At 38.1% G+C, this 26,308-nt stretch overlaps 1 protein-coding gene across 2 annotated transcripts in view; it reads right to left on the reverse strand.

The window, feature by feature from the left end:
• xrcc5 (X-ray repair complementing defective repair in Chinese hamster cells 5) overlaps positions 1-25,374 on the reverse strand; it is a 27,337-nt gene extending 1,963 nt beyond the window's left edge. For both annotated transcript variants that reach the window (XM_015359228.2, XM_015359227.2), the window contains exons 1-19: positions 25,268-25,374; positions 23,576-23,689; positions 22,951-23,134; positions 22,429-22,477; positions 22,071-22,193; positions 21,228-21,410; positions 20,574-20,688; positions 19,736-19,874; positions 18,416-18,528; positions 17,804-17,866; positions 17,380-17,517; positions 11,536-11,626; positions 8,585-8,712; positions 6,020-6,210; positions 5,803-5,893; positions 5,248-5,317; positions 3,734-3,843; positions 2,060-2,156; positions 1,340-1,407 (exon numbers count right to left, since the gene is read on the reverse strand). In XM_015359228.2, coding sequence (XP_015214714.2) covers positions 1,340-1,407; positions 2,060-2,156; positions 3,734-3,843; positions 5,248-5,317; positions 5,803-5,893; positions 6,020-6,210; positions 8,585-8,712; positions 11,536-11,626; positions 17,380-17,517; positions 17,804-17,866; positions 18,416-18,528; positions 19,736-19,874; positions 20,574-20,688; positions 21,228-21,410; positions 22,071-22,193; positions 22,429-22,477; positions 22,951-23,134; positions 23,576-23,689; positions 25,268-25,285 — 2,085 coding nt within the window. In that variant the 5' untranslated portion in view covers positions 25,286-25,374. The remainder of the gene's footprint in view (positions 1-1,339; positions 1,408-2,059; positions 2,157-3,733; positions 3,844-5,247; positions 5,318-5,802; positions 5,894-6,019; positions 6,211-8,584; positions 8,713-11,535; positions 11,627-17,379; positions 17,518-17,803; positions 17,867-18,415; positions 18,529-19,735; positions 19,875-20,573; positions 20,689-21,227; positions 21,411-22,070; positions 22,194-22,428; positions 22,478-22,950; positions 23,135-23,575; positions 23,690-25,267) is intronic.
• Between the last annotated feature and the right edge of the window lie 934 nt (positions 25,375-26,308).

Consider the following 26,308-nt stretch of genomic DNA (forward strand, 5'->3'; position numbering starts at 1 on the left):
CAAAGTTGTGCCAAACAACAAAGAACTTGCATGATTCTAACTAACCAACTGTTCAGGTATATTCTTGGCAAAATCCTTGGTATTTAGGCGTTATGATAATTTATTTTACTTATTTATTTATCTGCTCTGTCATTTTCTATTCTGTCATTTTCATAACCCCCCCATTTGTACCAATACACGCACAAGCTTCAGCTTAAATGCCAACTTTCAGTCCAACTCATTGCTGTCTACAGGACTATAGTACTTTGTCTGCCTACATAGTTTCTAAGCTACCCCTCAGTTATGTTCATATTCTTATACTAAGAATCTAAGTACAGCCTTTTACACCACTGTCCATCAAATAACCATTTAGAAATGCTAGCAGCCTCTCTAGCCGTGTCCTAATAAACATATCCCCATGCATTCAGATAAATGATAGACACTCTTTTTTATCAAGTTACATGTGGAGTTCCAAAAGGCTCTGCACAATGTTGTCTTTATTCTATATGTTCTCTCAAGGGGACATATCCTGAAACATGTAAATTTTCACTTGTGCTTATGACATTTAGCCGTATTTGTCTATCAGGCCCCATTCAGCCATAAATAACCTGCCCTTCTGACATCAGAAATGTATGACAATTAAAACAAAACACAGATTACACTTTTAAGAAAGAACGATTTCCATATATATATGTGTTACAGGTTCAGCCTCAATATGTAAATACAATGTGTTGTGCTAGTGTATCAAGTTGCTTGATTCACACAACCAGACAATATTTCAACACAGGACAGAAAATAAACTAATATTTGCATTTGCTATAACAATTGTAATTAACTATTGTCACCCTCGATGCTGAAAAAACTTAACCTAATTTTAAAATTAATTAGGTACCTCCAGATGTTTATTTGTCTTCCAAGTGTCCACATGGTCTACTGTTTCTGCACCATATAGTCAATTACTATGTGATACTCTATAAAGTATAAAGCACTTTCTCCAATTTGCTTATTTAAAAAATGTCTTACACACCTAACTAGTAATTGTAATGGATTTCTCCAGCATGGAGAAAGGAGGCAGTTGTTTGCACAAAGGGTAGTAGGAGTTTATAACGAACTTCCTAGCCATGTTGTTAAAATCAATATACTGTCATCCGATATATCTAGATGTGATTCAGAGATCAGTTAGCTACTGCTAAGCAAATAACCTAGGTGGGCTAAATAGTCTCTTTTTGTTTGTAGCCTTTATGTACTTGGCACCTCCTTGAAACAAGTACTATTTAACAAACTACTGTACTTAAAGAAGTGACATTGTTCAGGATGAGAAGATAATACATTTACAGCAGTATGAAAATGGTTTCGGTACCTGATCAGCTTCTGCTTTTGATACTGCACTGCATTCGACCTCATCTTTGCTGATCAGGGAGATATTATCTGCAAATAAGCATATTGGAGTTCTAAAGAGTGATATCAATGTTTTCTCTACTGGGAAAGTAAAACAAAAAATGGGTACAAGACATGAAATAGGACAGACTGTTCCATTTGATAACTAAATGTTAATATATTAATATAAAATGTAATGTTTTTTATCAATTAATATTATAATAAAAAACTATTTTATATAGCACCTTTAAAGGTGGCTTCTCAAAGCACTTTACAGAATGACAACAACAATAAATAAGAATACACAAGATAAAACACAATTACAATACACAGAGGAGACTGTGGATGGTGGTACTAAGTACAGTATAGTAGGAGCAGAGGGGTAAAGAATGGAACCAGTTAAGTAAAGTCTCTTCTAAAGAAGAAGATTTTGAGTCTGGATTTGAAGGAGTTTAGAGAAGGTGACTCTGATATCCTTGGGGACAGAGTTCCAGAGCTTGGAGGCATAACAGGAGAAGGCCCTGTCACCCAAAGAATGTAGACGGGCTTGCATGATCTAGTTGCACGGGCTTGCAGAATATTGCTTTGCTTGCATGATTGCTTTGCTCCCATGCAAAAATTGCTGAACACAGCTCTTTTCATAATGATGGTGCTATTCACTCAGTTACTGCAGATTATCCCAAATATGCCACAAGTTCCCTACCTTTAACCAGCAGCTCCCAAAAGCCTTGAAGGCCTCTGTCTTGGATGCTTCTCTTCAGGGACTGCAGATAGTCATTATAGATAGTGGGCTCCCCAACCTGTCAGATAGATAATACTTCATTAATCCCGTAGGGAAATTGATGTGTTACAGCAGTCCAGCCCAAGACAAGCAAAACAGAAATTAGAAAAGTTATAAAACAAAAGACAACAAAATAAATAAAAATATATACATAGGTGTGTGCAAAATGTGCTGATCATAGTCACTGTAAAAACAATAAAACAGTCCCATGAAGCGGATGAGAGGTGTTGTTCATGATGGCTGTGAGCTTGGTCAGCATTCTCCTCTCAGCCACCACCTCCATGGGGTCAAGGCTCATCCCCAACACAGTGCCAGCCTTCTTGATAAGTTTATTGAGGCTATTTGCATCTTTTGTCATGATGCTGCTGCCCCAGCACACAACAGCGTAGAAGATGGCCGCGGCCACCACTGATTCATAAAAAATGTGTAGCAGCACACACAAAAGGACCTGAGTCTCCTAAGAAAATAGAGTAGGCTCTGAACTTTCTTGTACAGGGCGTCAGTGTTACCAGACCACTCCAGCTTATCATCCAGGTGTACCCCTAAGTACTTGTAGGGATGTACGCCCTCTATGTTCTCACCCTGGATGGAAACAGGGTTCAGCGGAGACTTATTCCTTCGAAAGTCGAAAATCATTTCTTTGGTCTTGCTGGTGTTAAGCTGAAGGTGGTTAAGGTGACACCACTCCACAAAATTGGTAATCAAGCTCCTATATTCCTCCTCCCTCCCCTCTGTAATACACCCCACAATTGCAGAGTCATCTGAAAACTTCTGCAGATGACATGTCTCAGAGTTGTACCTGAAGTCAGAGGTGTAAAAGGTGAACAGGAATGGAGCAAGGACAGTCCCCTGTGGAGCCCCAGTATTGCTAACAATCTGTTCGGACACACAGCTCTGTAGCCGTACATACTGTGGCCTGCAGGTCAGATAGTCTATAATCCAGGACAGAAGGGGAGTGTCCACCTGCGACAGCAAAGATTACACTTTGCTGTCAATCAGAGGACACACACACCCATTTTTTACACCATCTACTATTTCCTTCTCATTTTTTTATGTCATAAGTATGTGATGTCCATTCTCTGCTATTGTTTCTTTTTCTCAGTGTCTTCTGCCACATTTTGAAACTCCTCAGCAAACATCTTCTAAACTGACATCTTTGTTCTCACTTTGTAAAAAAGTGGTTTGTTCAATATAGGAAATTCATATAGGATACAGGATTCTCAAAACAAGGATCAAGAAGCTAGCATCAACTTCAACTGAGTACAGATATAGAACTTATTGATTCTCGCCTATCAATTTCTCTTCCACAGGCTGATTAAGACTGGATCATCCAGTCCATTATACTGCAGATCCTTTATTAGAAACGTCTTGTAAACATTAAATGACCTGGTAAGACAATCAAGCAATAAACACCTGCAAATCCCATAATTGTAAAAGGAATAAGATTTTAAGGTCTGGTATTTAACAAAAACATACTGTATACTAGCACCATCAAAATGTGACAACACAACAATTTAGGATGATGAAATGATGGTCCTATTACAATGAGCTCCTGTATTCCGCTGATGGTCAATTACAATTCTGTACCATGATTACCTGGATAGACTGCTCTCTGAAGGCCTGGATACAGGAAAAACTCTTCAAGTAAAACTGGGTGCTCTTATTGCACAGCAGCTGCTCAATCCTGTGCGTCAATTGCTCACACACTGCAGAAAATATCAAGCCAAAAGAAAAAGATAATCACTCTTTTCACAGATCAGTCATCCTATCTTTAAACAGGGAATATTTTTTTATTCCTTTATTTTCATCTGATAGGCCAGTTGAGAGTCAAACTTGAAGATCAGACCACATTTTTATGAGTAATTAATGCAGAAGTCCAGGTAATTCCAAAGGGATCACAAACTTTTTCTTGCAATATTGGTAATATTTTGTTTTTCTTATGTGCAGCCCCCTATTGCATTGACTATTCTGACAATAAAATTGGACTCTCCACAGTAGTCCGTCTCTGTCATTTTTCTCTCAACTATACCCAAAAGAGATCTGTAATCCAAATACAGATTATTGTGACTCTATAATTAATATCTTTATTGTCTTATGCTTTCTGTAAATTTTTCAGCCTAAGCACTATACTGTTGGCATTTAGTGCTGTAGATTCTTTACAGCCTGTAAAATTCTTCACCAGAACAGGTGGCATGTGGAAGGGCATTTAACTCAGAACAGGAAGAACTCCTTTGCAGAATGCAACAGTCTACTCAGCCATGTTGTTGGATCATAAACCCTGGTTTCTATCAAGAAAAAGGCTGGAAGTGATCTTCAGATCAACTAGCTACCAAATGCAAAACAGACAACATGGACCAAATGGCCTCCATATATGTTCCTGTCTGCGACATCATGTCCAAGCACTCCAGTACAATTAATCCTTGTTTAAATGGACTAATACAGTGGAAAGGGTAACTGTAATGCTGAATGTCTGTTTAATCACAAATTATGTTTTTCAACCTCAAAAGAATATATATACTTTTTGGATCTTTTGACTTTTGATTTTTGCAATTGCAATCAACACATTCAATGGAAATTGTTCATTTGCCTTTTAATCATAAATAAACAACCTCACAAGCATCATAAGCTACTAATTTACCCCAATGGGGCACGATTGATATTCCTGAATTTTTATCCTTTGTAGTCTTTATTTTTACCTCATTTTATTTTTGGTGCATTTTTTACATTGTTAGCATTTTAGTGTATTTTTTCAAATTTGCTAAAGCGTACCAAACAAAAACACCCATCATAAGCAATTCACCTACTCCTTTAAGGTACCCCAGATAATAATACATTTAACATCTATTTAAGGGTATGTTTTACCAAAGATGTTTTATACTTTTTGCACTTTACTGAAATTACTTACATATTTTTCTCAACTTAGTTCACATTACTTTACTGTCTTTGTTTTTTGTAAATGCAATTAGTATTTTTTAGAATAAATCCAGCCCGTTTTCAGGCTACTGCTTTAGGAGACAACAGTTTTGTTATTTTGGTATTTTTTGATTCCCCCTTAGCACATTTTTTCCATTATTAAGATCATTAAAACAAAGTCCATTAAACTTTCTCACCCTGGCCAAAGGGAAGGCTCTTCTGGCAGACAAGGAAACGAAAGTCCCGGGACGGATCTACGCTGCCAACCTGAGCAAAGCAAGAGAATAGGAATCAGTAAGAGACAGGATCTGCATCACATTCTCAATGTCTTGCTATTAATTATACTTGCAATGCTATTTGCCAACTGTTTTGCATTAGAGGAGAATAAAGCATGTGAGTTTATGGTGGTGGATGCTACACATTGGTGGTAGTGGAGGGGAGATCCCATTATTTGTAAAGATCTTTGGGTGGAGTGTCCAGAAAAGTGTTATATAAGCATAAGCAATTATTATTATTTAAATCTCTCCATCACCATCTCCTCTTAACCACCTTACTGAGCCCTAGGTACAGGTGTGTAGCTGTAGATTTAAACCACTGCTCATTTCCACTGGTCTCATAGCTGAGTTACGCAGTGCTATTAGAAAGTTCACAGGGTGTTTCGGTACCTACAGGCAATGGCAACATAGGATAAAATTCATTATTGTTTGTTTAGAAACCACTGTAGTGTAAGAACCAGTGTTCTTCCTACTTACAGCAGTAATAGTCCCATCTGATATCTCAGTTAGTTTGAATTCTTCATCCTTCTCTAGTTTTGGCTTCTTGGAGTCAGGCTCCTCTTCATTACTATAGGATTGAATATTGTGTTGTCATCAGAAAATGTAAAATACCACAAACACACAGCATGAACAACTCAGAAATGGGACAGGACTATCTGTATGATATGCCATCTAACAGGCTGCTGACTTGTACCCGAATATATCTGCACTGGTCTTGGTCTCCTTCTTGCGGATGGCCTCCTTGAGCGGGAAGCGGCCTTGCAGCTCCTTCAGAGAGGCCTGGCAGCGAGCGGTCACAGCCTGGGGTCTCTCCAGCACCTCCTTCAGCCAGGGCTCCACAGGGGGCAGCGGAGCAGAAGGGTTGAGGGCCCGGTGGTGCAGACACTGGGGAAAGGGTGGAAAGGGCCAAGGTAGAGGGGTGACAGAGGTAAAGGTGAAGAGAGAGAGACAGAGGAAGCAGAGAAGCAGCAAGAAAAAAGGGAAGAAACAAAGGAAAGGAAGTAGAAGAGAAAAAAGAAAGCAGTGGAGAAAAAACAGAGGCCGAGATGGAGAAAGAAAGGAGGAGGTGTGGAAAATTTGAATACCGACAACTGACATTTCTGAACATTTAGATATTAATTCTATGCGGAAAAGATGTACGTTTTCAATCTTCAGGTCAGGCAATTGCACTTATTTCACTAGAACATGTTTTTAAACAACTGCTGTGGATTCACCATTCCATTCATTTCCTAACCACTTCATCCAATATAGGGTCGTAGTGGAGCTGGAGCCCATCCCGCAAGCATCAGGGGGAGCAAGGCATGATGTACCTCAGTGACATCAGTCTATCTCAGGGCCCAAAATGATATAAACACACACACTCACACCAATTTTCCCAGAATCCAATTAACCTACCAGTGTCTTTTGACTGTGGGAGGAAACTGAAGCACCTGGAGCAAACATGGGGAGAACATAGAAACTTCACGTAGATAGCACCCCAGGTCTGAAATTAAACCCAGGGCCACAGCACTGCAAGACAGCAGAGCACCACCCTGCTTTATGTTTGGAATAATTATCATTTGTAACACAGATCTTGCATGTAGATTTTTATTTTACTAGCACTAATTACAGCTAGCAGCCTCATAACAGAGTGTCGAGCGAAACACTAAATTTCAATGTATCAATATTAACAACATAAATTATCAATGTAATATTAAATAAAATAAAAACTAAATGCATTTTCTTACTTGTTTGCATCCTCTAATGATTTAAGGTTCAACCATCATCCAAATATCTACACTCTGGAGGCACATTTTACATTTAAATAATTATTAGGAACTATTATAATAAATTGAAATAACTACTATTCTTTTTTATTAATGATAAATGCATTATTATTATTAATTAAAGTTATAATTTTAAACATGAACGTGTCATTTTGATGACTTCTGATTTCCAATTATTTTGTTTATAAACCCACCCAATTTGAAATAACCACCTGTGTGTTTTCAGGTCTTGCCTCAATGGGCTGAATGCTGCAACCACACACGGTATTTGCTGTGTCACTGAGAGCTGAAAGACCTCTGGCCTCAACACACAGCTGGGGAATCCCAATCACAGTCGGCTAGAAACTTGTTGCAAATTCCGAATTAAACTCAAAATAAAGAACTTTGTGTAAGTACTGGATAGTCGCGATGTTGTCAAAAAGCTCCGGACTCCCCACAGGTGAGAGCAAGAGTTTAAACGAATTACAGCATGAAGCAGCCCTTCCTCCTCACTAGTCACTGTAAAGACTAACGCAATGCGATGTACTAGCAAATACATACAAGCTGTGCAGCAGACGTTTCACTGCAGAAATGTTACAAAGTGATCTGCATGCAGAGTTAACAATTAAGTTGCATTTGTCGGCAAAAACATCTCAAAGTTGAGTGCAATATTTTTATTGGATTTAAAAAGAGATGTAGTCACAAAGCCTCCTAATTTACAATGTAATAAGACCACTTCACATCACCGGAAGTTTTACTTTTTCAAACTTGAAATGCACTCAATGCCCCAAAATATAAAAATAGCACTGTGGTTTCCCTTTAAAGGACCTAACTGCCTCATGGAATATGAACTTGTGACCTCTAGTACAGACACCACCAATCTATCCATATATAGGAATCAACAATATTATACTGTATGTGGTCAATACATCAATGTCACAGTCCATGAAGCAGTTTGGTCCTGTCAGGAATAGCAAGAGTCTTAAACCGCTGTAATGACAGGCTTATGTTTAGATTAATTTCACATTTCCCTCCAGAATGCAATTTTGGAAAACACTTGAATCATGTTAAAATATTGGGAAGCCTGACAAGTATGAAATATTAATATTTAATCAATATTTAATATGATGTTTCTATATATGTATAGAAACTATTAAAGGAATACATTTTTCTACTGTGATACAACTTATGCTCAGCCTCAATGAAATCACCCCTATCAGGGTTATACAATCAAAATAAAGATGTCTTGTATTTTGTAATGTGATTAAAATTCAGCTGTGTCAAAATGTGGAATAATTTATGAATTCCATATTAATATGCTACTGTACCAATGTACAAACCTGGGCATGATTGTGTTAATTATCCCTAAAATCATATGTACTACTAAATAATACCATTCATCTGAAAATAACTCAATTGTATCGTAGGTTCAAGGTTGTAACATCCCTCTCAACAGCTGGTCACATTTAATTCCCCCCAGCAGCCTCCACAAAATTAGGAATTTAAAGGTGTACCTGGAAGAGTCTCTGGAATTGTGGATTTGCCATTTTGTTCACTTTAAAAAGGTCTGCTGTCTCCCCATCTTCTTCCTCAACCAACATCATGGAGTCAATCAACGAATCCACAGCAGACAGCTGCTCCTCTGAAAACATAAAATGAAAGAAACATGAAGATGAACCAAGCCAGGAATGAAAAATACCATATTTTTTACATCATTCACTCACATTAATTTGTTAGTCACTTCTATACACACTGACTTACAATCACATCTGGTCAAGATGCAAAAGGTGTATATACCAGTAGCAAAAAACAGCTTAAAAAGTGCAGCATAAATAAAATGCTAGGACACTGCACTGGTACGAAATGGTATGGAAAGTTACTGAAAAACTTATTTCCATAAAGATTTAGATAGATGTTTACTGGACCAGACATTTTTCTTTGATAATGTCCAGTGTACTTAAAGCAATCCAAAGCATTCAAAGGCAAGGGTTTTCAATTGTTTATTAAAGCTGTTCCCATTTTGTCCCAGAATTTCAGATCAAGTAGACACAATCCTATTATATTTTTTTCTTCAATAGATCCTCATCACCTCATCAAAATTAAAGACAAAATAGCATAATTCTTTCTTAAAATCATTTTTGTTCATGTAAAATACTTTCATTGTATTGAGGTATAGTGCCAAGATGACTTCCACATATTTTACATATTTAAAATTTAAAATGTTATTAGATCATATTCTAAGTCCTAGGAACAGATAACCCGATGAAACAAATGACAAAAGCAATGTAATTTATCTTTAAATGATAAAACATTCAATATATGTGACAAAGTATGTGAATGTTTAGATTCAGTAACTGGTGGCCCCACCTTGACCAGTTATCAGTCTCTCACAATCCCTTGGCTTAGAGGAATTTTAAACAATCCCTCCTTAATGAACTCCTTCAACTCCATGACACTTGAGGCCTAGACAGCTCACTTCAAGTCCTGCCACAATATTTTGATAGGGTTTAGTTCTGGACTCTAACTAGGCCATGTAAAACCTGGAATTTCTTTTGTAGGTGTACTTGTATGTTTAGGTTCACCATCTTCCTGCAAGACTCACTTTCCATTCAGCTTCAAGTCACAGAGAGAAGGCCAGACATTTTCTTCTAGAATCACCTGATACAATGCAGAATTCATAGTTGTGTCAGTGATGCTCAGCCATCCGAGTCCTGAGACAGCAAAGCAACCCCAAACCTTCACATTCTCCCCGCTGTGCTTGATGGGTGGGATGATGGTCTGTCCAGAGAACACAGATACAGAAGCCTTATGGATCATCTCTGCATTCCTTGATGTACTTCAGATGGGCAGCATTGCTATTTAGATGGGCAGCATTGCTATTTTTGGACAGCAGTGGTTTTCTCCTTACTATGCTTCCATTAACACCATTTTTCCAGTTGATTTCTGATAAAAGTTGAGTCATGAATAGTCACATTAGCCAAAGGTGAGAGTAGTTCCTGCAGTTCCTTGGATGTTGCTCTGGAGTTCTTCCTTGATGATTTTCCAGTTTGTTCTAGTAGAGATTTTGGAAGGACAACCACTCTCAAGAGATTGATAAATGGTCTTAAACCGTCTACATTTGTACACTGAGAATGGATTGGTGGAGCCCCAGATCCTTAGATATGATTTTAGAAACCACTTCTGGAATGATGAGCATCAATAACTCTTTTTCTCAGAGATTTAGTTAGGTCATGGTATTACTTGTTTCCACACATCCGTATGATGAAGATGAAACTCACAATGGTTTTGATTTTTACATAGGGTGGGGCCTTCCAAACACAGCCCCGAAGGCCTACCTTAAACATCTCATTCCAATATTCCCTTAACTGAGATAATGAAATTAAGGTTTCACTTACTTTTTCACATCCCCTTTACCTTAATTACTCACTGTTTGACTCTTTCATTTCATTTTGTTTCACGAGATATGCTAGTGGTTTCTATACATTCTATTAGATATTTATTATTTTGAATATGTTTTCATTTTGGCAGTACTTAGTTGTTGTTACGTCCCCGTGCGTGTCCGTGTTTTTGTTTTGTTTTTTTTCGCTTCCTGTATTCAGGTAATCCCCCCCCATTGGTCCATCACTACACCACTGCTGCAGTTGTGAAGTCATTATCATCTCTACTCCAGGCCAATCAGAACGCAAGATCTAGTTTCAATACCGAAGAAGTTCCAACCTCGAGAGCTCCTGCTCAACTTACAAATCTTTATTGCTCGTGCTTTTGCTTGTTTTGCTATGTTTGGCTTTGTTTTTGCTTATTTAGTTTGTGTTTATATTACCTTGCTTATTACTCCTTATTTGTTCTCATTATACTGCATTCCTGGATTGTGTATTGTGTATTTGTGCATTACCTGTTTTCCTCCATTGTGCAATTTGCTCACTCGTGTTTGTGTTTAACTGTGAACTTGTTGTACACTTGGGGAAAAGGTAACAGGTAAGATCATCGGATATATATTTCACTCATAGGATTGTTTTCTGTCTAGACACACTAGGTTAGAGGCGTGTGCCACTTGTGTATTTTGGTTCTGGGTAGTTCAGTGTAGGGAAGTTAGGGTGCGTGAAGACGCCGAAGACCCTTTTCTTTTTGTTTGTTTGGGTTAGTTAGTTTTGGTTAGTTAGGTTAGACCTCATTGTATTAGTTATAACAACCGTTTAGTTTTGTTATGTTCTTTCGTTTGGCACTGCTCAAATTCATTTTCCCTGTGTGTTATTGTGTCCTGTTTACGTACTTTCGCTTATTCACTTTTTTAAAATAAATCACTTTTGCACAAACTTTTGTTGTTACGCTTCCTAAATCCCTCACCAGAAACCCACCTGCATCCAAACCCATCCTAAATTTTACACCCCTTTACCCCTAGACACCTGGGGTCATAACAGTTGTCCTGTGTACTTCTGCTTGAAAACCACTGGTCTAAGGTTAATACCTGATAGAGCAAACTTCTTGCTGTTCTCTAGAGATGGGAAAATAAACTGCCGGAGATCCTCCATATATGGCAGTTGGACATACATCAGGCACTGAGAAAACAGAGAGATGCAACAAGCAGCACCATGTTAAGCAACAGCCATGACAAACGATATCAAAGCACATCACATTTATTGTAGCTAATGGTACAGTAACAGCACTTCTGGTCCAGATGTTCGGATGAGACATAAAATTGTGGTCCTCACTCCCAGGGCATTTCTCAAAATAGTAGCAGTGTTACCCTGGTGTCCTGGCTAAATTTCCCAATGGCCTTTACTAATCATGGCCTCCGAATAATCCCCATCTATGAATTGGCTTCATCACTCTGTTCTCCTCCCCACTGACAGTTGTTGTGTGGTGAGCAAACTGGTGCACTATGGCTACCGTCATATCATCCAGGTGGGGCTGCAGATTGGTGGTGGAGGAGGGAAGTCTCCACTACCTCTAAAGTGCTTTGTGTGGGGTCCAGAAAAGAGCTATAACCAGCAATTCAGAATGCGCGAGGGATACTGCAGTAGTTTGCAGTCCAGCCACTGCGTGAGACTGCACAAGACTGCAGCAGATTGCGGTAGACCGCAGCATTTTAGAAATTTTCAGTCAAGTGAGTGCGCTACTTTCTAAAACGCCCAGGTGGAGCTGTGAAAACTGATCGTGGTGTGTGGAGCATTTGGGCTGTCATCAGAAAACGCCTGGTTTCGAATCCCGCTCATTGTTGAGGAACAATCTTTTTCCAATGATAGAATTTAAATTGTACACTGTTTAGACTCTTATTAATTTTAAACTGGTATTATACTGGAGCTTGTGAATGTGATGTGCCTCTTTCATGCTTACATCCACATAGAGAAAATCCAAGGGCAAATAACAATACTGTAATGTAATACATACCTAATGTACACACAGTAGATGGTAGTGATGGCTAAATATGAAAATGTACACAACAGGATTCCACCCTCTTCATAAATATTTTATGCATCAAAGTCTTTAACATGATGACGTACGGTGAATTATGGTTCCAATGTGCTTGTTCAGGCATTTTACAGTTTATATACTGCACTTCATAAAAAGTTACTGTATGTTTTATCCTTTTCTAAAAATACCTAGTAAGAATACCACTTGCTGTTATTGTAAAAAAAAAAGGTTGTACTGATTTAATACCACTTGATAATAAAATTTGTATGGAATCATGTAACTAAGCAGCTAAAATATCACAAGTGGTTGTTTTGGAAACATTTTTACATTTGTTTTTTTAACAAAAACTTTTATTGTCCTTATAGTGGTAATTTACAATAGAACGCTCATGGACTGTAAAGTAGCGCGCTGCACCCAGGCGGTTCAAAACCCGATCAGCACATTATTTTTAGTTTGTTTCCTACATAGCTGAATCTATCAAAAATAGCACACTATTATTAAAGGTTGTTGTGACCGCGATGTGCCTCTTTTACTGGTTTACATTCACATTAAGAACATCTATATTTTGTCTTAATATAAATTTCATCAACGAGTAATTTAACTTTAAATTTGAATAAAGAAAATATTTCACAAATACTGTATTGTTGTAGTGGCTTTGAAACCATACGGTCTCGTACTGTATATACAGTATATTTCTACAATATACATCACACTGCCGTTCATTGGCGCATGCGCTACTGTGTCAGTATATCTGTGTATCTGACTTCCTGTGATTGGTGTGTGTGGAACAGCGGGAGGCGAGACTCCCGGGGGATGGGGTGTCGTTATAAAAATAAACCTCTGTCGAGTTTGCACAAGAGACAAAATGTACCTTTTGAGAAGTTGTGTACTACTTGCAAGGTAGCTGATTTTGACAAACAGCTAATTTTGTTTGAAAAATTAAACATCTGTCTGTTCTGTAGCTTTAAGCAGAAAGTCACCTTGCTCTTGTTTTTTATTATAATGCGAGTGTGAGAACTGAGTGAGCACCGGGTCGCACAGTAAGATTACGGAGATAGATAATTTTAGTAAATACGTTGATATGTCTGGATATTCAGTTTCAAGAAGCAACATAAAATTGTATCCAGCTGTGATTTAGCTATGTGACATTTCCCCCATGAAGTCGCAGTGTTGTGCCCATAGAGTGTTAGTTTTAATACAAGTGTATTACTGTGATCTAACGTTTTTTAAAATGTTTGTAATCGCTATTCTTGCAAATACATGCTGTAGTGTTATTCAGTTTGTGTCTGCGTGTTAGTTGGTGGGCAAAAACGTTTGAAGTGAAAATTCTTCCACGAGGAGGGTACAGTAATGCAACAGGGTTCAGGCGGGCGCCCTTGCTGCATCAGGTCAGCCCCGCACCGTTGGGGGCTCGAACACAGGATTCCCGCATCACTCAACAGGGACCCAGCCCGGTGAGCTAAAGAGAGATCTCTACCCAGCCTAGCGGCTGAGGTCCTGCTATTACAGGGAAGGGCGGTGACGTCACCGCTCTGGTAAGCCAGCTCTTACACAGTGCATGTCGGCTGTATGTGTTACACTCTCCCCCGCTTAACTCGCCGTCCTCGGCGAAGGGCTATCCCATCCCACCCTGACACCAATGTAACGCAACGGGGTTCAGGTGGGCGCCCTTGCTGCATCAGGTCGGCCCCGTTCCGTTAGGGGCTCGAACCCAGGACTCCCGCATCACTCAACAGGGACCCACCCTGGTGAGCTAAAGAGAGATCTCTACCCAGCCTAGCGGCTGTGGTCCTGCTATTACAGGGAAGGGCGGTGACGTCACCACTCTGGTAAGCCGGCTCTTACACAGTGTCTGTCGGCCATATGCGTTACAGTACCTTTAAAGCAGAGAAAACGGCACCAAACTTTTTCGTCTCTATATTTTTCGGCTCTGGCTTAAGGAATTCTTAAGCCACTCCTCTTTGGCACTTTAGTCATAGAGGTTACATTTACAATTACGTTACATTTTTATGTTTTTTGAGAGACTTCAGAAGGCTGCACAAATATGTAGCATAATCCGCCTTATTTAAAAACTAAGGTTTCTAAATATGCAACCAGGTACTGGATATCATTTAAATAAAAGCTGTGACAATTCTCACAAATCGATATCTTTTAAATGCCTGTGGTTTGAAGGCTCTGTGTCATTTTTCGTGACGTTATTGACATCTGAAAAATCGTGGTCTCATAGGCATTTTAATAAGCGAAGGTTATGAAAACCAGAGAAAACAATTGACTCTGAACTATAATAACGCATCTTTTTAAGTTTCAGCTGTCTTCTTAATACCGTTTTTTTATTCTCGACTATAATTATAAGAATACACCCTATTAATTGCTGTTGCTGCTGCTGCACCCACTGGGCTTCGAGCTTTGAGTCGCCTACTTCTTCGACTAGCTTGCAGAAAAAGTCATTGCCCTGTTTTTTGTCTATCACTTAATAAAAAGGTCAGTGTTATTTATTACTGTGTGTTTATTTTGGGTCTTTATATTTACGCTTATAATGGAGAGTCCCCATTATTCAGTGTACTGTACTGATGAGCAAATATCTGGGAAAAGTTTCTCTGAATCAAACATACCAAAACACTGACAATTGACAATACACCAGGAAATGTGACAGACGCATTAGCAAGTTAATGCGATTCTATTAAAAAGCAGTGTGTGATCTCCTGTCCCAGCTTCAGGGGAAGACAGTGAGCACAAAGCAAGAACTAATAGCAAATCAACGGGTTCTGTTTTTCAGTGTGCTAATAAATAAAATAAAAAATACGACTTTCTCTGCAAGCTAGTCGAAGATGTAGGCGACTCAAAGCTTGAAGCCCAGCAGTGCAGCAGCAACAATAATTTTATGAAACACCTTGGGATTTTTTATATAATTTGTCTATTATTATTGAATCCCTCAACTAAACTTTTTCACTTGGTTATTTTGGAAACATTTTGACATGTTCCTTTTAACTACACTGCAGTCGATACGGTTGCAATAGGCAATGAAACGCCCAGAGTTTGTAATTGGTGCTGTGAACAAGTTAGACTTTGATACAGTACAAATAATTTTATTTCCCACAAGCTGTACTGTAGTGGCCTTAAAACTATACAGGATCGTGCTGTTTGCATGTGGCATGTCTTTGTTCAAGTTTTAAAACTACAGTACAGAAAAACAAGTGTTTAGAAACAACAGGAAATTTGATTGCTGACTGCATTATGTTAAAGAGCGACAAACACAACAGAGGGCATGCTACTGAAAATGCTACTCAAAGCGCTTTACAGGTAATGGGGATTCCCCTCCACACTACCAATGTGCAGCATCCACCTGGATGATGCGACGGCAGCCATAGTGCGCCAGAACGCTCACCACCAATGAATAAGGTATTTGGAATTGACTTGAATGAAACCGGTTGAACTGCTTCTTACTCCCAATGTTGACAGTTAACACGATTGCCTATTCATGTTGTTGATCTAATTTAACTTTGAACACGTTACGATATTGAGAAATACCAAAAAATTCAATATTTTGTCCATAATATTTACTATTTTAGTATTTTTAAAAGAAATGCGTAATTCTTAAAGGAGAACTCATGCCGTGAGCAGGATTCGAACCCCAGCTCACAGAATGCGAGTCACGCACTGAAGCCATTAGGCTGACAAACTGCTCAGCAACTTAGGCTATAGCTGAAAAGGGCAAGCAAGTTTTCCAAGTAATCACAAATGAATCAGTCATATTGATGCAGATGTTTACAAAGAAAGTGGACTACGGTAATACTTTGAGCTATATAAATATATTTAGATCCTTAAATTAATATTATTAATTTCTTTAGATACGTGATTCCATATTATATTCCCTATTAAGCAGATTCTAAAAAGTATGCTGTTTTTTTCCGGGATAACAAGCGCAAGTATTCATAGCTTTTAATAAAGTAGTTCAGGTGGGTAGCTGTGTCAGCATGCGTAGGCTGCAAAGGAACAAGTAATAGGTTTATTCCATGCTGGAAAAAAAGAAGAAAGAAAACACAATGTTTCGGCCATGGCTCCACGGCCGAAACGTTGCATTTTCTTTCTTCTTTTTTTCAGCATGGAATAAACCTATTACTATATCCTTTTTATAAAGTACATAAACTTAAAATTGAACGAGCGTGCCAAAACTTTTCCAAAATAAACACAGTGACCAAGTGAAAGACTTTGATGCTTAAAATGTTTATGTTTATGAAGAAAGTGAAATGTTGTTGTGAATTTTTTATTTAAACTATTACTACCAGCCATATACAGTTTGCTAATATATTTATATTCCTAAATTAATATCGCTTATGACTTTCAAAGACTTAATGCTCTTATTTTTATGCCCATCTACCAATATTTCCCTTTAGTTGTAAAATTCCATATTAATATTCAATATTAAGCAGATTTAAAGAGATTAAAAGTAGCACAGTAAAGAGATTAAATGAAGCAATCGTTTCACTAACAACCAATGCACCACAAGTACCATCTGTTGGTTATTTTGGACAGCCAATGATATACTGCAGTATTCCGCGCTATTCTGCAGATAATTTCGCATGGTATGAGTTTTTACCACGCAATTTGAATGGCTGCATCTGTAAGTGTAAGAGTAAGTTACATTCTGCATATAACCCCCAAAGCAGTATTAACCAAATATTAATTCCCATTTTCATATTTCCTACAAAGAAATGTACATACCCCACTCACAGCAGAAGACTAAAAAACGTAAAAAAGTACCAGCTTGATTAGCCAATTTAGCAATTTCCAAGATTTCTGAGGAACCTCCTTTGTTCATGAAGACACTGCATTTCCCAGTTCGAGTGGAGCTTACAGGCAGCAGTAAGTAAAGAAAGAACCAGAAGTGATTGCTCACCTCATACTTGTCCTTAATGCAGGGGAACGCTGCGCCAACCTGTGGGTTTGCCCTCTTGTCATAGGCATAACGAACCACTGCCACCATCTGTAGCTCATCCAGAGCATGGATCAGGGCCGAGAGAGCTACTGCAGCATGCTGAGGACACACAAGCATGACAGCACAAATCCCAACATGAAAACAGATGCAGGGACTAGGAGACACAGCCCAATCACACATACTGTAAAAAGTAACAGACAACCAGGTTACTTTCTTTAAAATAATCCTGAGTTTTCAACAACTCTTTGCTGGTATTTTGGTCATACAATTCTGAATGATAATTTTTCAATATAAAAATGATTCAAGGAAAAAAGTTCAGTTAAGTTGCGCAATTTACTGGATTAGGTTTCATAACCACATAGAGTAACCACCTCCCTTTTCTTACCTCGTCACCCTTGGGTGCAAACACCTTTACGACTTGACTGCCCATGAAAAGGTGACGCTGGAACTGCATGAGAAAATAACGAAAGAAAATAAAGAGTTTTAGTGTGGTTTATTGGGACTAACAGGAAAAAAATTGAAAGCTGGCAGGAAATGTATATGCATTAATCATAAACATATGACTGGCAATGCCGACTGCTATAGACTTGATGACCATGCACAGGAAAAAACAGATTTTAAGTTATTTCTTGGCTGGCTTGTTAAAGAATAAAGCAATCCAAAAATCATCTTGATTTAGGTACAAGAATATTATGTCTTTAAAATCGGGTTCAGAAAAAATAGCTTTAGATATCCTTTACTACAATGCTACATTATTAAACAATACAACTACCTGGAAGGGGTATGGCATATCCTTGTTTTTATACCCTTCAAAACAAACACCAAACTATTTTCAGGATGAAAGCCAGCAACTTACTGATCCAGGAACTCTGTTGAGATGTTTTTTACAGTATCTCACTGAATAAACAAAACAAACCATTCAACCTTATCTCTTACACACCAACCCAAATCGAGCTGTACCACAGTTCTTTCAAAAATCCTTAGGGATAACAGATACCTGATTCTGCTTTGTGAACCCCAACACAGCAAAGCACTTTCCATCAGACTTGTATTTCATTTGCTCTTGGTCCACCTTAGAAAAGGGAACAATATCACTCCCATAACGAAAACCTGCAGAGAGAGTCAGAGGGTATATATAACACAAGATTTGATCTCTTGTACAAATCCCATTATTAAGGGTATGAGAAACTTTCACATGAAGTTTGAGGAAGGCACCACACAGTTTCTGCTTTATTTTGAAGAGTCACAAGTAATACATGAAATATCACCACTGGCACACTAAGGACCTTAAGGGCTAGTATCTTGAAGGTTACTTTAGGGACCTTACAAATGAAAGCACTATAAATGGAAAAATCTTCAACATGCCTGAAAGAGGAGCTCCTCAAACTTTTAATGAGCATATGCACTCATTTGGAGAGAAAAAGAAAAAACAAAGAGTTGCAACAGCAGATTCCAAAGTTAAAAAATAACAATGACACAATGATGCCATTAAGGAGAGCTCAATAAACTGAGAAATTCATCATTAGCTGAAAAATATATCAACCTAAAAAAAAAATCAAAAAGGCTACAAATTAGAGAGGGCCATTTGGCTCCTCATGCTGACCTGCATCTATTCTAATCAAATAAAGTCTGATTATGTTGGGAATAAAACCCCTTGATCACACTGGGAACAAACATACTGGAAAGAGACAATTTAGAGCAGCCTAATTTGCTTGAGCCTGGAAGAAGGGAGGAAACTGGATTACCCAGAGAAATCCACATGAACAAATGTAAGCTTCATGCAGTGCAGCCTGGATTCAAACCCTGGACACTGTTTGTGAGGCACAAACCTCCAAGCCACTCTCTTGCAACAAACATTATTATTTTTTCTAATCTCTCAAAAACAGCAATAACCAGTCCTAGGGCAAACCACTTCTAGCCACTGGTTCTTTTACTTCACATTCCAGTGGATCACTTAACATCATCAACTAATCATTGAGTTAACTAGTCTAAACCCCTATTGTTTTCAGATCTTTAGTCATGATGGATTTATAGATAACCCACCCACAAAGCATGACAAACAGCTGCTCTCTTCGATAAATGAGTGAAACATGTTCATATTAATGAACAGGGAACAGACCAATTAGAGGTCAGCATACCTAAACACTGCAAAAAAATGATGCAGGACACATATTACAAAACTTAAACACTGAGGAAGAAAGAATTCAAAATGATCCTACTGTTTTTGTCTCTGCTAGTGTAAGGCAGAAAGAAGGAACTAATTACTGCTTTAGAACAATATGGTTTTACAGTTAATCTGAAGCTCACTGGGTCCCACCTTGTATAGTGTCATCCTTGGCAACTTCTGTCTCTTGGTCATCATTGAGGCAGTACACAGTCTCCCTCTTCACGTCATCTTTCTTTTGTGTCTGAGCCTCCACCATCATCCAGTTCTTCTTAATCTTCTCCTCGGTCACCTGCCATCATACACAGTCTTCAACTCAGCTTCCGTACTCCTCATTAATATTAAGAATAGATAAACCTTTAGTTAACCAGGCAAGTCAACTAGATCTCACATTTACAATGATGACCTCATTTATAAAGCAGAGCATTTAACTAGGGCAACACTTCTGCACTTATAAATAACAGTGACCCGAAATCTTCATAAAACGACTAAGCCAGTTATGTAAACATTGATTTTTAAGTCCAAGTTGACATCCACAAAGATTTCATTATGTTAGCACAATTACTGCATTTCAGATGTGAAAAAAAGTACTTAAACAGTTCTACGTTTAATGTCTACACAGTGCCTAACAGGGTAGGCAGAAGGTAGAACATATCTATAGCTTATGTAGACAGCAAATTAATTGCCCCAAATGGAATTAAAATTCCATTTATTATTTTTCCTGTTTTTGACTTATAAATGACATGATATGCCAATAAAACTGCAAAAAGGCAAACATTGGTTTTTGTGTGCAGTTTCAGTGGCTTGCTCTTGTGTGAAAGCAGACAGACTTTAAACTTTTTTAAAACATGAAGTTCCCTGGATCAAAGCTGATGGGAGTATAACGTTCATAATAAACCCTGACAAAGAAACACTTTCTCTATAATGCCAGCCTTTTGTCCAGTGAGTCTTTAATTCTTGACTGTGACAAACTGTGGCTCATGCAACTCACCGCCTTATAGCCCACAATGCGGATGGAGATCGAGCTTCCAATAGTGAGTTGACAGGGCCAAGCCATCGGCCTCCTTTCTATCTTTTTAAAGATAGACAGATGCTCTATGGCCTCACTGTAAGGGAACAGAAACAGATTTGTCACCAATGGGTCACCTTCCAAGTCAAAGGGAAGTCTTAAGTGTAGGCTTAGTTGACTGTCCATTTAGCAGTCCTTCGACTCTGGGGGCCAGACAGTTTATTACAAATGCAGTCAACACAGAAAATGCTTAAAACAAGAATTGGAAGATGTAAGACAGCTTTTTATACATCTCCTTGATCTCAGTAGTCACGCTACTATTCCTTTTCACAGCAGATACGATCCTCTGCAAAATCAGAAAATGGTAACGATGTTGAGTGCTATAATCATTTAAGAATGTAATTTCAATATGATCTTAAGAATCCATTTACTTGCTTGCCTTCTCCTCATGCATTAGAAAACCTGTTACTCTTAGTAACATACACTGACAGGCATTAATAACCCAACCAATGAGCATTGGAATTAATTAGTATATACATATTTTTGCAGAGCACATGATAAATTTGAGAAATCGAAAACATTTATTTACAAGATTACATGTCAGTGACTGCCAGACGGCTGGTGTGTTTTTCATACCTGAAGGTATGAACCTCGTCCAGACCATCTTCCTCATCCAGAGAGGTCATGATTTGTCTCACTATCTTCACGCCTTCTCTCTGCTCCTGTGTCAACCCTTTCCCAGGGTAATGAGGAGACCTGGGATCCCCTGCATCCCCACTGCTTCTACTCGCATCCTCCAAGTCAAGAGGGAATGGCAAACTGAGGGAAGAAGTGGGGATCTTAGTTTTCTTTTTGTAATCGACCGACTCCCTTACCATAAAACTCCAATGACTGTAAACTTACATTTAAAGTCAAAAGGGAAAAGCACCTTTATATGTGAGGCCAAAGGAACTAAATCAAAGCACTGGAGAATCTAGGGGTCTTAGATACAAGCGGCCCACCTATGTTCAAGCCATTAAAAGTAAAATCAACACAGAGACTACAAACAGGGTGATCACACTTCACTCAAAACAGGACAGTCTGCATAACATACCAAATTAGCAGTTTTTCTTTTTTCTAAAATAATGTTTCTGTTTACCAGATACTAATTTACTGGTAACACAACAACTTTTCATGTTATCACTTTTTTAGTCACCAGTAGCTTTTATAGTTTTTGAGGGTCTTAAACATTTACTAAGAAGCAGCAAGATGTTTTAGACAAAAGGATGGTTTTCCTTTGGTAAAAATGTACTTGACATAATAGAAAAGAATGTTAATATCTCTTCACTACATTTGGTACAAAACCAGAGAAAATGTACCAGAAGAACTGCAACACTTGATTGAAGGAGAAATTTAGATTATAACAAAATACACAAAGAATAGTTTTGGCCTATTAGAGAGCACATGTAGGGCAATGATAGAAGGGCATTATATACATACATGAACTGCAAAGTGATTCCAGTTCTCTTTAAGTTTTCTATGATGGTGTCCAGCTGGTCCAAGCTAGCTGGGCTATAAAGGTCTGTAAGCATTACAATGTTCAGCCTCTCATACTTCTTCCCACTGTGTATTGAAAAGCAGAAAGATGTCAAAGGTTATATTCACTTACAACTGCCTTTTTCAGTAAATCTAGAAAAGTAATTTGCTGATTATTACGTTTATTGAACAACCTATTGGTTAGACCAGTGTTGTTCAATTTGTGCTTTCAGTGTGAAAGAAAACAACTTTATATAGAAAGTATAAAATAAAGGAAGGGTCATTTTTAATTACAGATTTGGAATGTAACCAGCACTCTTACAGTGTTTCCTTCTGCAGGAGATCCATACAAACTATCAAGCCATCAAGAACTGGAAAAAAGCATGTCAAGGCATTTAAGTGAATAAGGTCATTTTATTTTTGCCGCCTTATTTTAGCTGTTTTCCCTTCCTTCCCTCAAGAGGCACGTCTTCTAAACTGTATGAAAGAAATTTCTAGAGAAAAATGAAAGGCACTAGTAGAGGATCTTGCACAAGGGGCATTATGTTGTTCTTCAAAAAGATTAATTATCAATGAACTGCAGCAGAGACACAAGAATAAATCACAGTGCTTGCATGAGATTGTAAAAAACACTTACTAAATGGAACTCCAAAATGTCTCAGAGATTTTGATGTTTTACTGTACCTGCTCCAAATACAGACACTGACATTGGGAAGTAGGCTATACACAAGATTACATTAACTTTTCTTAATACTGGAGACCTAGGATCACCATGTTATTGAGAATTTGCACCCCTACAGCCTGTTCTACTAGTTGAACAATAGAGTGGCAGTGTTAAGGATACAATCAGCCTGCTGGTCCCCCGGATGAATTCCATTCTGAATCTCCTCTAGCAGGTTGAAGTCAGGAATCATGAGGTGTCGATGAACAAAAATGTTCTGATACTGACCATCAGAGGCCAGAGAATTTTTGGTTTGGTTTGTTCCTAACAGCACCAGAGCCAGTTCATCCTTATTCTCTGCAAACACCTGCAAAGGATACAGGCACAAACATACTATGTCACATAAAATAGCCCTCGCAATGAAAATCCATAGACAAATACATATTTCATTAGTCAGCTACGGTCTACTATACAGAGAAGGTTGAAAGTTCTTTTTAAAATGATGAGTTCTGATTTTCATTTCAATCTGTCTTGTATCTTAAAAGGTACTGTATGAAATCAAATTAATCTAAATCCCTGTTGACTAGGTTTTCAAACATTCTGTTCTTATATATTAAAAATTCTGTTTTAATGAATCAGTAAAAATACCAAATTAAGGGCTTAATCCCTGATGTCATGCAGCCAATAATATTATGCTGTGAACCATTCGACCAAAACGAAATAAAATTAAGAGTTTTGCATAGCATCTTCATGCATAAGCGTCCTTCCTCTCTAACAAATCCTAGAGTAACACATATAGAGTGCTTACCTGGCGCTGTACAAACTTCTGAATGACTTTCTTGGCTTGGTCAAAAGGAGATTCTTGTCCTGGGGCAGAATTACTCATAGATAGCCCCACATCCATACACAGCACTAAAGCAGACTACAAAGATATTCACAAAACAACAGACATTAGGAAGAGACACAATTCAGTAAGCACTAGCTGCCATGACATGAGAGCTGCTGTACACAATCTTACCTTATCTCCTTTTTTAATTGTTTTTCCCAAAAATACAACAATGTTTATACCTTATTAAGCTTTCTACTGTTTCAGTACGTTTTGTCTCACATGTCCCAACTTGTGTTATGAATATCAAAAACTGGATGAAGATTACATAACCTACTCTCAAGTGATCTATTTTGTCTACAGATATTAGAGGACAGAGTGTTATATGAAAATACAACATGTGTTGTTAGAAGCACTGGTTGTCCTGTCCATGGTGTACCCTGCCTTGTACCCGTTGCTTGCAAACATAGCTCCAGCTCCCCCACGACCCTTGATTAAAAAAGCAGATAGAACTTGGATGGATGTTGTTTGAACCTGTAGTGGAATAAGAAATCATAGAAGTTAGGTCCAATTTTAAAAACATTCCAAATCACCTTCATCTAAGTGTGTTCAAAGGAGGTGCCAAACCCATAGATAGGTTTTTACAACAGTACCATGATCATGAAGACTAAACTCCACAACTGAAGCGTTTGATATACCGTTTTGTTCCACGAGGTGGCGAGGTCAACAGGTGCAAACATTCCTACATGTTGGGACTCGTCAGCTACAGCAAGGAAGGCTGTAAGATGTGAAATTCGTTACTTTTGAGGGGAAAATATAGCCTAAGTTTGGTAACATCTATCCATCAATTTTCTAACCACCTCTTTCAATTCATGGCCGCCGGTGAGCCAAACCCTATCCCGGCAAGCAATAGCTGCAAGGCAGGGTACACTCTGTATGGGATGCCAGACCATCACAGGGCAGATACACAGACACAAACACGCACATACTCACACCTAGGAACAATTTTCCAAAACGGCAATTAATGTGCCACAGTCCAAAAATATAATGGTGAACCCAGAGGAAACCCATGCAAATAAGAACCTACATACTCCACGCCGATAGGACCCCAGGTCTGGAACTGAATCCAGAGTCTCAACGCAACGAGACAGCAACTAAACACTAACCACTGCACCACCGTGTCGTTCTACATTTTCGAATCAGAAAATACTATTCATATAAACCTAAAATACAGTAATCTGCAAAGTCAAAAGGGTACGAAACTTGTAATATTTTTGTTTACATGAAGCTTTTGAACTTTGATTCAGTAAAAACAGCGAAAGTGATCATCAAAGGAGGCTGTTTCAATGAAAGCGAAACTCAGCACTGATGAGCTAAAAGCTGATAAAAAAGACGGTATACTACTATAATCGTCCTAAACCTCTAAATCAGCATTGAACTACACGGTATCTTAAGTAAATTCTTCATATAAATCGTTCCATTATAAATTAACCAATTCGTGCATTTTAAGCCCACGCTGCTTCCAGTTTCTTAGCACGTTAAAGACTGATGATTCCCGTTCATTTTTAAACAAATTCAAACCTATTCTAATGCAAAGTAATGTTGCTATTTGTCTTTGTCAAAAAGAAACTATATATATAACCAATTAAACTAATGTCGACATTCACTTCATACCTTATTGGATCGCGCCATGTTTACTTTTTGGAGTGCTTTCTGTTTTGAATCCGGGGTACAACAGTGTCCGTCATGATAATAGGACCGCCTGGACTGCAATGACGTTTACAATACCGATTGTGGAATTATTTTTCAAAGCCAAAAAATATTAACTTGTCTGTGGATATATATTGGCTAGCGAGATGATTGGATATATAGTAATGTACAGTATATCATGACTAGGTAGAATCTGACATCATTATATATAAGGCAAGCATCTACGGTCACTGTTTGACCTCGCTGCTCAATTCATTGTTTTTATTTTAAAAACAATTTAAAAATAAAAATTGGATGACAAATTATTCCGGAACCTGTCTGCTCTTTATTAACTGTGAATTAAAATTGATGCAGACTTCAGCTGAATAGTCAACAATCCTGTTTCAAGAGAGGAGGCGTCAGCAGGTTTTCTTGGGTCTATTTCATGCAGCAGCACTCGAAGAGCGAGGTAATGGTAAATTGGACCATTTAATTTTAATTTAGGAATAATTTAGTTCAGGTCATTAAGTTTTGAGTAGAAAACATACATACACACACCAGCCTTCCAAGGCCCAAAATAAACCATTCTTGTCTAATATACACAGTACCAATTATTATTCAAAGATTTCAACAAGTATTAGAAATAATTTATTGAGTTTGGAAATGTCAATATGGTGAGTTTGTTTTGTCAGTGCAGATGGGAGATCATTTCAAGCACTCAGATTAGTTAATTAGATTTGCTTGGTTGTCTGTTCCTTCCATTGGTATTGTCAGAACATTGTCATCGGTACTGTCTGGTACTTCCATCAGTATTGTCAAGAATACCCTTGTCTGTCTTTTATTAAAACACAAGCTAAATCCTGCAACCTAAACAATAGTCCAATTCCACTGGATATCAGGGAGATTCAGAACAGACTGTAAATTCTATTGCTCATGTCGTTAGGTTCAATCTTTTTCTTTTTTTTTTTACGGCTCTCCTTCACCCCTGTAATTTCACAATTGAACCAGTTTGTTAGGTGTCCCATT

Source organism: Lepisosteus oculatus, chromosome 12 (genome assembly GCF_040954835.1).
Source record: "Lepisosteus oculatus isolate fLepOcu1 chromosome 12, fLepOcu1.hap2, whole genome shotgun sequence".
NCBI classification, from domain to species: Eukaryota; Metazoa; Chordata; class Actinopteri; order Semionotiformes; family Lepisosteidae; genus Lepisosteus; species Lepisosteus oculatus.